Source organism: Diadema antillarum, unplaced genomic scaffold (genome assembly GCF_040938485.1).
Source record: "Diadema antillarum isolate AM-2024a unplaced genomic scaffold, OU_Dant_1.0 seq00000955_RagTag, whole genome shotgun sequence".
NCBI classification, from domain to species: domain Eukaryota; kingdom Metazoa; phylum Echinodermata; class Echinoidea; order Diadematoida; family Diadematidae; genus Diadema; species Diadema antillarum.
The window spans coordinates 1,034,375-1,049,250 of NW_027271803.1; the positions used below are offsets into that span (position 1 = coordinate 1,034,375).

Consider the following 14,876-nt stretch of genomic DNA (forward strand, 5'->3'; position numbering starts at 1 on the left):
TTACCATAAGCAGGCCTGCCTGCCATGGGGTTAGGTTGGAACAAACTGACATTGCCTGATGAATTCTCTCCTGTTTGACGCCCTCTTGTGGCTAAAGCTGGGAAGTCCGCGCTGTCAAGGTTGAGCGATGAGTCATTTGCTATAAGAGGTTTAAAAGTGTATAAACAATTCAGTAAAGTAATTCATGGAAGACTTTTAACAAGCAATTAACTGGTGACATTCCAGGAAGCATTTCATCAAGAGTTTTGTCAGAGATATATATATATATATATATTCGACAAACTACATATATCTGAAAGGGACAGTAAAGTACTTGTGGAGCTGAGGATTTGGCTTTTTAACTTTTTGCGAGATACCAAGTAACCACTTATGAAATGGTACAGAGCATGCCATTCTAAGAGGAATTCAAAGTTTATTTGATGAAAATTGGTTTTGGAATGGCCGAGACATCCAAAAACAAGGTAAAACAAAGTGATCATAATAAAGTGTAGGTCCCATATTTTAGTATTAATCTGTTTTGGGTATCTCGGCCATTTCATAACCAATTTTCATCAAATAAACGTTGAATTCCTCTTGGAATTACTTGCTCTTTCATATTTCATATTAACGAGGATTCTCATAATCTCACCCCAAAATGTTAAAAACCTGAAGTGATGTCTCAACCAAAACTATATGAGCCCTTTAACCCCTTGAGGATGGGCTGATTTTGCTACAACACGCATTTAGCATAGACACCTGCCTGAGTATACTTGGGACTCACCCTTAATGGGTTAAGATCCTAAAATCCTTGCATCTGATTAGCTGAGAGCAAATTTGTCTAAAAAAATCAGACAAAATGCTAGCTTGATAAAATGCCCCCCAGACCTTTGGGCCTTTAGGCTCAACTTCCACATGTGATTTGTGCTGGAAACCAGCTCTGTGCACCTAAACACAAGACGTAAATAAGGAGAGATTTGCTGTTACATGTATATCCTTCACTTTCTAGAATATTCTTAGTCCTAAACTATCACTAAACTGCCTTCATTGGATATTTAAAGCTTTGGTCACCACCAATGTATGTTTTTGCATGTGCATGCCTGCAAGAGTTGTGGGGCTGTTAGCCTACATTCCACCGCTGGGGTGATAAGACCTTGTGTCTGCAATTTTGGTGAAAATGAGTTTTTTGGATCAATGGTCAAATAGTGGGTTAAGTGACGTCCTGTCCAAATCCAAACTGTCTTACTCCAACAAGGCAATCGCCAAGTTGTGTCTCGCCCCATTCGCGTACAAGGAATTAATATTTTTTATAACTCCCAGAAGTTAATTGACCTGCTTATGACCTTTGACCTTGTGGTGACCTTCAACACCCTAAGGGACATTTACCATCCAAGTTTGGTCACAAACGGACAAAGGGATCAAAAGTAATGAGCCATAATCGAAACGTGCCATAAAAACTTAACATTGGGCCCTAAAAATTTGTTGACCCCTTTCTGTGACCTTTGATCTTGTGATGACCTTCACCTCCCCAAGGGACATCTTCCATCCAAGTTTGGTCACAAACGGACATAGGGATCAGAAGTTATGAGCCACAATCGAAACGCGCCCTAAAAACTTACCATTGGGCCCTAAAAGTTTGTTGACCCCTGTCTGTAACCTTTGACCTTGTGGCTACCTTCAACTTCCCAAGAGACATCTACCATCACCCAAGTTTGATTGCCATTGTTGCAACATGTGCTGAGTTAAGTGTGGTAAGAGAGTCTTGCAAGTAAACTTTAACGTATGACCTAAAATGACCTTTGACCTTATCATGTTACCTCTTATGGCACCATAACATGAAGGTACCCCCAGTGCATCCATCACCCAAGTTTGATTGCCATTGTAGCGACATATGTCGAGTTACATGTGATAAGAGAGTCTTGCAAGTAAACTTTAACGTATGACCTCAAATGACCTTTGACCTTATCCTGTGACCTCCAACAGCACCATAACATGAAGGTACCCCCAGTGCATCTATGACCCAAGTTAGGTTGTAATCCAAGCAACTTATGTGAAGTTATTTGTCAAAAGAGAGTCTTGCAGGCAAACTTTAACATAGAAAAGAGAGTCTTGCACATACTCTTTAATATATGACCTAAAATGACCTTTGACATCATCATATGACCTCCGACAACACCATAACATGAAGATACCCCTAGTGCTTCTATCACCCAAGTGTGGCTGCCATTGCTGTAACAGTTGCCAAGTTATGCATCATAAGAGAGTCTTGCAGGTAAACTTTAACATTTGTGACGGACGACGGACGACGGACGGACGCCATTTGGATCCCTTAGTCTCGCCTTCACCTCCGGTGGGCGAGACAAAAATGAAGCCACCACGGCATGTCACAGGAAAGGGTATCCCATTCGCCACAGTGCTTTGGCCGCCATGTTTTTTTGCTCTTCTGAACATTTGACATTTTGTAGATACGAGGTCTTATTGCTCCAGCGACGATTTGTGAATAAGTGTGATTGTAGCAGGAGCACACCCAATTTACCCCCTATGTTATTGTAGGTACATGTATGTCCTTTGTGTGGGCCTGCCCAGACCTCTTGTAATCTCCACAGAAAATATTTTAGTATGTCTTGTCCAAACTCACACACTGACTGTGCAATGCACGTACAGGTGCCTCTGTTGTGTGGCAAGTACGGCTCAGTGTGACATTTTTTGTAAGATGTGTTTATGTTGCCAGTACAATTACGTTACATAGTTATAAGACGTACTTGCATTGCCTGAGCAAGAAAAACTGCACCAAAATCTGTTCTTCTGAATGACATAATGTGTCTGTGATTTTTGAGTGCAGTCCCATCATCTGCCTGTCATCCTCTTCCTTTCTTCATTTCATTTCCAAAGTTAAATGTCAGACCTAAACTTGCTCAAAAACATGAATTCTTATACAATTTCAAAGCAAACTGTGCTAACAGTCAAATTTCACAAAAGCACGATTATTTGGGGGGGGGGGTTATTGATTGAAATCAATTAACGACACATTTTCATGTTCGGAACAATGACATGGACAAATTGCAGTGAAAAAACAATAAAAAACAAAAAGTTGAAAAAAAAAACACAGAGAAATGCATAAGAAAAAAACAGTAATATACTTAAGAAATTTTTCTGATGGCACAATTTTTTTTTTCATCTAGATTTGCTGAGGACACTAAAATACAAAAAATGTGCCTGTTTTGAGCTTTATTAGTGATTCATAGCAAAAAGTCTGATATTCATGCATCATTATGCATAAGTTAGCATAATTTGGCATAAATGATAAATTTTTGAAAAATCAACTTCTCAGATTTTTAGATTACATCACAGGCAATGTGTGTGCTAATTTTCGGTGCAATCACGTCGATGACAGCAGAGATATCCCCCCCCCCCCCCCCCCCCCCCCCCGGCTCTATCTACTGAAATTAGCAATCTATAATGTTTGGAACAATTGTATTCTTTATCTGGTATGTGTTTGTTGTTTGTTTGCCATTTCTTCTCTGTTGTCATGTTTGAACATTCCATCTTTTCATTTTTTTGAAGGGCCATGAGCACAGAAAGGTGGACCTGTGTACTATACATGGGCGTAAATCCGGGGGGGGGGGGGGGGGGATGTGGGGGATATATCCCCCCTGAAATGGAGGAGGGGGGGATGGCCTGTACAATCATCCCCCCCCTGAAATTTGAGAAAAAAATGGAGGAAGCAGAAATGCGATTGTATCATTTTTGTCATATTGCATGACGTTCGTACGCCCGCCTTCAGACAGGTAACAGAGCTGAACAGTATTCTATCTTGTAGGATAATGTATACATAATTTTCTCAAGCGCTCGCTCGCTTCGCTCACTCGCGAAGAAAGTAATATCGACATAAGGTATGGTCCAGACATTGACAACGTCAAATAGCATAGGCTTACATGTAAACATGCTATGAAGCGCGCAACTCGGGACCATCTGCAAATTATGTACGAAAAACAAACAATAACAAAAACTATACTGCCATAATTGAACCCCACCCTCCATTTCCTGCATCATTCCTGAAACGATGATGACTCTGATACATCTGTGGGCATACCCAGGGATGATCAGGGGCGTCGAATCTATCTGGGGGGGGGGGGGGGCAAAGGGGCATTTGCCCTCCCCCTACGGAAATGTTGGGGGCAGACAAATTATTTGTCCTCCAAGCAATTCCCGAGATGAGGACAAATCTCGAACTTTCTTTATGGAAAATTGGACAAGTACCGCCACAATTATGCAACGGATTGCTGAATTGCAATCATGAATATGCAAAAGATCCACTACTTGGGTCCCTTTCGATAGACTTTGTACACTTTTGAGATTGACGTTTTATTTCTTTATATTTATCAAAGAGTGTGCAGCGGATCTTTCACTTACAAAAGCTCCCTCATATGCAGAGGCTTCGATGGAGGGGGAGGGGGATGTTCCCCCATAAAAGTATTGGGGACAAACAGATCATTTTGCTCCTCGCAACTCCCGAGATGTGGAAATGCTCTTACTTTTTTGATAGAAAACTGTCTCAATATTTCACCCAAAGATGGCTGAATTTCAATTCTGAAAATACAAAATCTCCCTCGCGTAAGAAGGGGATAGGCCTAACCCCTTCCATACCCTCCCCGTTCAGTCATTTCTACTTAATACACTTTAGATCGACAGATTTCAAAATGTTTCATTTAAAGTGTGCACCAGGTCTGTTACTTCAGTTTAAAGAAATGCAAATGTTCCTCGGGTGGGAGGAGATATAAGATACTTTCAATTAACGGAGGGTTTCCCCCCTCCTACAAAAATAGTATACAGTTCTGGGATTGGAAATTCCCCAGATTACATCATAAATGTGTTTACGAGATATTTCTTGCTGCCAGTTAATTGCCAGCAGTTGCGCCCGTTGCGCCCCCACCCCCTTAATTTCCTAAGCGAAAAAAGTACAGCTACAAACGGCCGTTTTTTGGACTGTAAAATATCAAAATTTTCAAGCTTGCTCACTTCGCTCGCTCGCATTTAATCGTTATGTCATTCTCCTGATGTTGCTGTCAGCAATTGCCAGCAGTTGTGCCCGGTGCGCCTCCACCCCCCTTGATTTCCTAAGCGAAAAAAATATAGCTACAAGCGGCCGTTTTTGGACTGTACAATATCAACATTTTCAAACTCGCTTGCTTCGCTCGCTCGCATTTAATCGCTATACCATTTTCCTGATGTTGCTGCCGGGTAATTGCCAGCAGTTGGGCCCGGTGCGCCCCCCCTTAATTTTCAAAGCGAAAAAATATAGCTACAAGCGGCCGTTTTTGGACTGTACAATATCAAAATCTTCAAGCTCGCTTCCTTTGCTCGCTCGCATTTGATCGCTATGCCTTTCTCCTGATGTTGCTGCCGGGTAATTGCCAGCAGTTGCGCCCGGTACACCCCCCCTAATTTTCAAAGCGAAAAAATATAGCTACAAGCGGCCGTTTTTGGACTGTAAATATCAACATTTTCAAGCTCGCTCGCTTCGCTGGCATTTAATCATTATGTCATTCTCCTGATATTGCTGCCAGTAACTGCCAGCAGTTGCGCCCGGTGCGCCCCCCTTAATTTCCAAAGCGAAAAAATATAGCTACAAACGGCCGTTTTGGGACCGTACAACGTCAAAATTGATGATCGCGTTCATGATCTTCAGTGTAAGAATTAATACAAGAAGTTTCTCTAAATGATACCATTTTATAAGCAAAATTGTTCAATAATAACACTGCAAAAAGTCCGGTTTTAAATTTCCTTTGCTCATTCATGGTGTTAGATTGACACCTTCGGATGTCATTTCAAAATATAAAATTGTTTTTTTTTTTAATACTAGTAGTTTCTTAGGGACTGAATTTCTTGTTAATTCTGAACAAGACGACGAAGAATTTTTCGATAAAGTACTTGATTTTTGAAAAAAGTGTAAACACATTTACACCACAGTAACACCAGTTGATGTGGTCTCCTATTGAAGCTGGACGGGTGCTATACCATTGAAATTAACACCACCAATATCAAATCAACACCATGCGGTGTCATTAATGAATTAACTCTAGCGCAGTATCAAAAATATCACCAGCCACAGTGTCAAATTAACACCACAAAGCGCCAGGTGAACACTTTTTAACACCGTCACAATACATTTTCTACACCTGTGGGTGTGGTCCTTTATTGAAGCTTGATCGGTGTTAGATGTAACACCCATGGTGTTAAATCTAACACCGATGTTTTTACAGTGCATCTACATAAAATGTACTGCTACCTTAAACATGTTGGACTATTTCAAGTCGATAAAACATGCAAAAAAATGCATCAAATTGCACCATTTACAACAGCAATATGCAAAAAGTTCACACCCTCCCCCCTAGCTCGCATCGCTCCCTCGCATCTAACTGTTCCCCCTAAGATCAAATCCTGGCTACGCCGGTGATAGGCCCCACTATTTAGTAGGCCTTCACAGTGATGTCGCACAGGCGGAGCAAGAGCTGAATACCACGATGTAGTCATTCAATTATCTATGATTTTTTTTCTCACTTTTTTTTATAGGAAAAAAATCCCAAATTTCACCAAAAGTGTGTGCCAGATTGCTGAATTTCAGGTCTGAAAATGCTACATTTTCCTTGTGTGGGAGGGGGATACCCCCCTCCCACACCCTCCCCCCACTAGGCCGCTCCGCTCCCTCGCACAGATATTCAAACTCCAAGTCCCTCCCCTACCCCATCATTAAAACGGAACGATGCCCCAGGGATGATTGCTTTACTGACTTAAATCAAGAAAATTGAAGAGCAATTAATAGCTACAGGAAAATATCTACTACGTTATTACATACAAAAAAAATGGATATCCATCTTAGCATTTTATTGAATTTATTTGGGCATTATTCAGGGCTGTGCTACGTTTTTGAAAGGGGGGGGGGGGTGTCTAAATCGCATGTCAGTCAAGAAGAAAGAACATCAAAAGACAAGAGAAACAACAACAAAAAAGTCTTCATACTTTTAATGTCTGATTTTCAGCCGAAAGTCGGCTGACAAGCAAAAAAAAAAAACAACAACAACAACAAACAAATAAAAACAAGAACAAAAAGTCTTCATATTTTTGCTGCCACTTCCCTCCCACTTTGCATGGAAAAGAGTGGGACATTTTGATCCCTGTAAAGTGTATGTGTGTGTGTGTGTGGGGGGGGAAAGCTTCTCTTCCCCCCCCCCCCCCCCAAGGGCTGCACCGGTCCGGTTATGGGCTTGTAATCGTGGTGATGGTGGCTATCGCCGATCATCCCCCCCACTCCTCAGTACGGATTTATGCCGTTGGTACTACACTAGTAGCCACTATTATTATCATAATAATTATTAAAACATTTCTTGACCAGTCCTTATGAATATTCAAATGAGCGTTTTGATGATATCACGCCTTCCCTATTTTTCACGTATCTTATACATCAATTCGGGAAAAAATTATGTTTTTCGCTAATACTGGTAAAAGCATATTCCCACACAAAGATATATCACAGGTAACATTTGTTCTTTTTTTATTTTGGGTGGTTTTAAGCCAACTCTTATATTTCTACAGCTGTAATACAAGATTTCTGTCATTTTAAGTATATGAAATGAATGAGATATTGTGAGAGCATTACATCATAAACTTGATTATTGCAATTCATAATGACTGTTCAATAAGTATTGTCTGAAAAATCCTGAAATTTCAGAATGTCATTACTTCCTATCTAATGCCAATACTTCTTTATTTCTTATCCGATTTTAATCACTCTTGCACTGTTCAGCAGGGAAGTTTTGTCTCTTTCTTATGAAATTGAACAAATTTTGGAGTGGATTTCTTCTTTAAAGGGAAATTCCAGATGATTTGCATAATTTCACATCCTGTAGTACATAAATCAACAGCTCCATGCATGGATTCATGGAATTTATTGTGGTACGTGAGCAGAAAAATCAATCCTCATAAAACCCAAAACAAACTACACTGAACGAAGATAATGACATAGGAGCCACACATATTTTAGAAATTTAGCAATGTCATTCCATTTCAATACCACATGCTTAACAAGTGTTCCTGTGTATAATTTATGCATGCTTTCTTCTTTTGTTCTGCTTCCATGAGCCCCTACTCATGCATTCTTGTAGTGAGGCTGCCATGCCATCATCCTTGTTCATTGTGATTTGTTATTAATTTTGAAAGCACTCCTATTCCCCATCCCATTTTTTTCCCTTAAAATTTGATATCCTTTGCAAATATGATAAATCATAACAGATGCCAATGCCGATATAGCCATATCAAGCATCAATTTTTGTATCATACAAGTATTTTGCTTTTAAGAGAATACTTGGTAAAAAATTAGCATACAATATATGTGATAATACATGCATACACACACACACACACACATGATAAAATGATGGTTACTTCCACCGAGATGATAGGAATCTCCATGAAGATCAAAGACAACTGAACGTAAGGACTGCTTCTCACCATTACCATAGCCACCAAAGTTGCCAAGTAATGCACTCTGCTGCCCCCCAAAGCTGGCTTGCCGGTTGAATGCGCCCATCCCAGTTGAGTTGGGTGTGATGCCACTGGAAAAACATGCATCAGATAAACCATATTACAGCTACGACTATCTGGCAAGCTCAGAAAGTAATGGCAAGTTGTTACAAGGTACCATCGGGAACACAAATAAGCCTATCCTGCCAGATGAGCAAATGTTTTATCAAACACGAGACCCATGCTTATATGGGTTTAGCAGTCACCTGAGCATTGGTCTTTGCCTTCATGGCACTTCACCAGAGGCAAACTATTTCAATATCTTGAGATTTGGGGATTGTTGCAGACCTACTAGGCAACATCCTCCTGATATTGGGTATATCGCACCTGTCGAGGGGCTAAACGGGGGTCACCACCATCATTTATACAGACTATGATCCCCTCCCCCACTGATGTTTCCAGGTAAGTTTGGTCAAAATCCAGCCACTGGTTTTTATTAAGAATTGTCCATCTAAGGTCTTTGCGGCCGGGGGTAACCCAAGGGGGGTAAAGGCGCCCATTTGTAAAAATAGCAATTCCATGTCTCTAGAAACTATAAATGTAGAGATGGTAAGGATTGACAATGTAATGTTGAGAAGAAAAAAATTTTAAATTTGTCCTAAATTTGTTCTCCGTCCTTCCCCCATTAGGTCCCTGTATCTGCCGTGAACAAACTACATGCACCAATAAACTCATAGCATTAATTTTGCTGTATTACTTTTGGTTTTACAGAATTGTTAAATTATAATAGTTTATTTTAAGGAATTGTAGGTAATGGTGCCATTACTTGGTGGCTTCGATCGATGGATGTGATGGGTCACATTCCATTGAAAGAAAAAAAATTTTTTTACCATGGTCATGCATCTTCCAACATAATTCAGGATCAGAGGAGGAGTGCCCCCGCATCTGACATCAGCAAGCTTAAAACTACATTCATCAATGTACTTACTATAACATATATTAGCACTTTAGTGAAAATATCATTTTTGGATCAAAGGAAGATTCTTTTTTTTTTAACAATTCTGTAAGTTTGGGGTTTTGGGCCCCCTGCCCCACCCAATCCCTAGGGTGGACTTGTGCCCATTGGAACAATCTATTCTAATCTTCTATTACCTTAGGGCAGGGTGTTTGGTGAAAAGCCAGAGTGTGGTTTTCAGGAAGACACTAAGGGGTTACCGCAGGAACAAACTTGAAACTTCACTCATAAACATACTTACTTATAGCATTTACAGTAGCTCTATCATTTTGGTTTTGGAGAAGATCTTTCTAAAGAGTCTCTCATTAAGGAATTCTGGGCCCTCTGAGGGACCCAAAGTGGAACAAGGTTCCCATCATATATTCTATCCCACTTGCGTGAATACCTGCCAAGTTTCTTGAAAATTTTTCTGTGCACTTTCAAGAAGATGAAAATGTGACAACTGGGCCCCAATTTGGTCCCCCAGGCCCTGAGGAAGGTCCCCCAGCACTAACCTAACTTTATCACTTCTAGTACTAGGGTAGATTTTTAGATTCCTTAATTTCAGGGATTTGGGAGCCCCATTGCTTTGCCGTTTGCTTACCTTCCTATTACTCTGGATTGCTGCTGGGCTGTAGAATGCTTCTGCTGCATAGGTAGAATACTTGGCGATGTCCTGTTATGGCTCATGTTCAACAGTCCCCTGAGAATACAAGACAGAGATAATTTTTTTTTTTCTTAGCTGGAAACACAGTTCAGAAGTATATTCATTAATTTGAAAGATATTTAACAAGGCAATACACAAAGGATACATTTTGTACATTACATTTTAATAACTAATGTGTAGTAATATTACACTGTGTGTAATGTCATTGGTATCATTACAACTGCAATCATTATCAACTATTCTAAACACTGCCATTTTGACAAAATTATTACAAAGAGCTATGTGGGCATATTTATTTCATCTCTAAGACATATTTGATCTTGAGGCACTTGCCTTTATGCTGCTGTCATACCTTTGCATTCTCAACCTACATATTGCCCAAACACAAACGTAGTCATACCCAATAAAGTGCCATGAAACATGCTCTCTACGTACTCTGTGCACAGATGAGCGCACAGGCCTGTGCTAGTTGCTAGCTAGTTTTAAAATTGTAAGCGTAAATGCTTACAAGTGAATGTGAGTGGCAACCAGTGAATGCGAGCAATAGTGAGCAATAAGCGAGTGGCTTAGTGCAGGTATAGGCAATCATGACACAATGCAAGTGCCAAAATGTGTCTCGCCCATTCACGTAGAAGAAATTTATGTTTTTCTAGCTCCCAGATACTCATTGATCCTATCTCTGAGCTTTGACCTTGTGGTGACCTTCAACTCCCCAAGGGACATTTACCATCCAAGTTTTGTCACAAAAGGACAAATGGATCAAAAGTTATGAACCATAATCGAAACGCACCATGCAAACTTAACACTGGGCTCTAAAACTTCGCTGACCCCTGTCTGTGACCTTTGACCTTGTGGTGACCTCCAATTCCCCAAGGGACATCTACCATCCAAGTATGGTCACAGACAGAGTTATGGGTCAAAAGTTTTGAGCCATAATAACGCGCCGTAGAAACTTAACATTGGGCACTAAAAGTTCATTGACCCATTTGTGACATTTGACCTTGTGGTGACCTTGAAATCCCCAAGGGACATCTTCCACCCAAGTTTGGTCACAAACGGATATAGGGATCAAAAGTTATGGGCCATAATCGAAATGTGCCATAAAAACTGAACATTGGGCCCTAAAAGTTCAATTGACCCCTGTCTGTGAGCTTTGACCTTGTGGTGACCTTGAACTCCTCAAGAGACATCTACCATCCAAGTTTGGTCACAAACAGACATATGATTCAAAAATTTTGAGCCATAATCAAAACGTGCCATAAAAACTTAACATTGGGCCCTAAAAGTTTGTTGACCCCTGTCTGTGACCTTTGACCTTGACTTCGGGATTAGAGCCCTACAAACCATATAATCGTCTTGGGACATACAGGGTGGTCCACAACTTGAAATTCTAGCATGTTGCAGGGGGGAAAAGTGATCTTGCGCGGGAAAATATGTGCGCGAAGCGCACATCACGAGCGTGAAGCGCGAAGTCTCTTGCGACCGGGGTCCAGCTCTGGGGTTCTAGATGCTCTCTGGTGCTATCTTAGCCTTATTTTGAAAACTTTGATCACCATGATCACTCTGCAATGCCAGGATAAAAATCATTAATATTTGAAAAATTATGTTAGTTGTTTGATTATGACATAAGATTTTAAATTGTTCTTGAAATGTTAATATATCGTCCTACTCCTTACTCATAAGACCTTTTGAATATATTTTAAATAGATATATTCCTCAATGGGGATGCTATGATAAATGACAAGGACATCTTGAACTTGTACTACAGTACAGCACACTGACTGTTTTTGATATTATTTACTTTCAGTTTCACATTGAAATGCCAAGATAGCTGTGTACTCACAAAGTAGATGAGATGAGTGTAGAAAAGTGAGAACTGCACTTTTGCAGCCTACTGGTAAACAGACGTTTAGTTAACTTGAATGACATTTAACAAAAACTAAGATCTGGGTAATTCTATCCACAATAAGCCTTTCATCAATATTTCACTTAATTTTCTTTCTTGAAAGGTGTACATCGTGTCAAAGAGAAATTAAATTTCCTAAGTACAGAGCTGCCAACCTTTGGAAGCACAAATTAGTACTCAGCAGCTCCAAAATTCGTATTTTTCCACCAGAATTCGTATTTTTTCAATCTTCCTTTTTTTCTTGCTATTTTGAATTAAACTCGTTGACTTATGAGGCCTACAGGCTCTAACATAACGTTATGACACATGCCGAAGCATCGAGCTGGTCACCAGCACGATAAAGATGCCAAACTACGCAATGTTCAGCGTTGATTGATTGCTTTCTCGCAATGAATGTGTACAAGTGCAAGTATGTACCTCCAAAAACTTGCTAGGCTGATTATGGAAGCTTCCACTATCTAGCAGGGGATGGGGAATGCTTTCATCTTCTCAAGAGAGCTTCTGTGTGAGCGGATGCAAAACTCTGTTCTGTGTTTCCAATTATTGTTTACTATTTAAACACAAGGAAAAGTAGAAATTACGCAGTGCGTAATATATGTCCCCGCCGGAAGTAGCATTTTGTAGCAAAATGTACAATATAGGTAAACAAGAGACCCGCGGGTCTAGCGCTCACCTGAGTATCGCAAGTTCACCTTTCACGCAGTCACTAACCTAAATTATTCACAGCTCTACCAAAATTTGACCAGGCATTCTCAAGTAGAAGATGAAAATGTACAATAAAGGCCCATTTTTTTTAAAGATTCCTTAATTTGGGGGGATTGGGGCCCGCTGGGGCCCTCTGGGTGGGGCATGGTGCCCATTTTGATAAATTGAGATCCTGACCCCCTAGGGATGCTACCTGCCAAGTTTGACAAAAATCCATCATGAGGTTTTCAGGAAGAAGATGAAAATGTACAATTCAGGCCCCCATTTGGACCCTTCCAACCACCCCACCCCCCTCCCTAACCGAAAGAGGGCACCCCCTGGATGCTCCTATGAACAAACTTGAAACTACAGTTTATTAATGTACTCACTCATAGTATTATCTCAGCTCTATAACTTCTGATTCTAGAGAAGATTTATAAAGATTCCTTCATTTGGGGGGTTTGGGACCCCCTGGGGGCCCCCTGGTGGGGCATGGTGCCCAATTTAACAAATTGAGATCCTAACCCCCTAGGGATGCTACCTGCCAAGTTTGGTGAAAATGGGTCATGGGGGTTCTCAAGAAGACAATAAAAATGTACAATTTAGGCCCCATTAGGACCCCTCCTCACCCCCTCCCTGGGTCCCAAGGGGGGCACCCCTGATGCTGCCATGAACAAACTTGAAACTACAGTCATCAATGTACTAACTCATAGTATTAACTAAGCACTATCACTTCTGGTTCTAGAGAAGAAGATTTTGCAGAATCCTTAATTTTGGGGGGCTTGGGCCCCCTGAAGGCCCCCCTGGGTGGGGCATGGTGCCCATTTTAACAAATTGAGTTCCTAACCCCCTAGGATGCTACCTGCCAAGTTTGGTGAAAATGGGTCATGGGGTTCTCAAGAAGAAGATGAAAATGTACAATATTAGGCCCCATTAGAACCCTTCCCCACACCCCCTCCCCTGGGTCCCAAGGGGGGGCACCCCTGATTCTGCCATGAACAAAACTTGAAACTACAGTCATCAATGTACTAACTCATAGTATTAACTTAGCTCTATCACTTCTGGTTCTAGAGAAGAAGATTTTTACAGATTCCTTAATTTTGGGGGGTTTGGGCCCCCCTGGGGGGCCCCCTGGGTGGGGCGGCATGGTGCCCATTTTTAACAAATTGAGTTCCTAACCCCCTAGGGATGCTACCTGCCAAGTTTGATGAAAATCGGGTCTTGGGGTTTTCAAGAAGAAGATGAAAATGTAAAAAGTTTTACGCACGACGCACGACGGACGACGGACGACGCACGACGGACGCCGGACGAAGGGCGATCGCAATAGCTCACTTGAGCCTTTGGCTCAGGTGAGCTAAAAATCAAGGTCAAAGGTCAAGAAGTCAAAGGTCAAAATTTCTGTGTAGAAGTTTTGAAAGCGCTCACCCTAGTGCCATCACATAAAGCAAACGGAATCGAAATCGGGTTAGAAATGGCAAAGGTAGCATTTTGTAGCAAAATGTAGAGAAAATGTAGGTCAAAAATTAAGGTCAAAGGTCAAAATTCTGTGTAGAAGAATTTGAAGCCCTCACCTAGTGCCATCACATAAAGCAAAAGAATCGAAATCAAGTAAGAAATGGCGAAGGAGTAGCATTTTGTAGCAAAATGTACAATAGAGGTCAAAAATCAAGGTCAAAGGTCAAAGAAGTCAAAGGTCAAAATTCTGTGAAGTTTTGAAGCCCTCTCCTAGTGCCATCACACAAAGCAAACAGAATCGAAATTGGGTTACAAATGGCGAAGTAGCATTTTGTAGCCAATGTACAATATGGGTCAAAAATCAAGGTCAAAGGTCAAAGAAGTCAAAGGTCAAAATTCTGTGTAGAAAGTTTTGAAGCCCTCACCTAGTGCCATCACATAAAGCAAACGAATTGAAATTGGGTAGAAATGGCGAAGGAGTAGCATTTTGTAGCAAAAATGTACAATATAGGTCAAAAATCAAGGTCAAAAGGTCAAAAATTCTGTGTAGAAGTTTTGAAGCCCTCACCTAGTGCCATCACATAAAGCAAACGGAATCGAAATCGGGTTAGAAATGGCGAAGGAGTAGCATTTTGTAGCAAAATGTACAATATAGGTCAAAGGTCAAGGTCAAA

General features: G+C 40.9%; 1 protein-coding gene across 3 annotated transcripts in view; it reads right to left on the minus strand.

Annotated features, from left to right (window-relative positions):
* Positions 1-14,876, minus strand: part of LOC139741811 (CCR4-NOT transcription complex subunit 2-like) — a 244,380-nt gene that overhangs the window by 89,868 nt on the left and 139,636 nt on the right. The window contains exons 7-9 of one of the 3 annotated variants that reach the window (XM_071652398.1): positions 10,095-10,193; positions 8,491-8,588; positions 5-139 (exon numbers count right to left, since the gene is read on the minus strand). In XM_071652398.1, the coding sequence (XP_071508499.1) occupies positions 5-139; positions 8,491-8,588; positions 10,095-10,193 (332 nt within the window). Of the gene's footprint in view, positions 1-3; positions 140-8,484; positions 8,589-10,094; positions 10,194-14,876 lie in introns of all 3 variants that reach the window. The other 2 variants (XM_071652396.1, XM_071652397.1) reach the window with 2 other exon arrangements.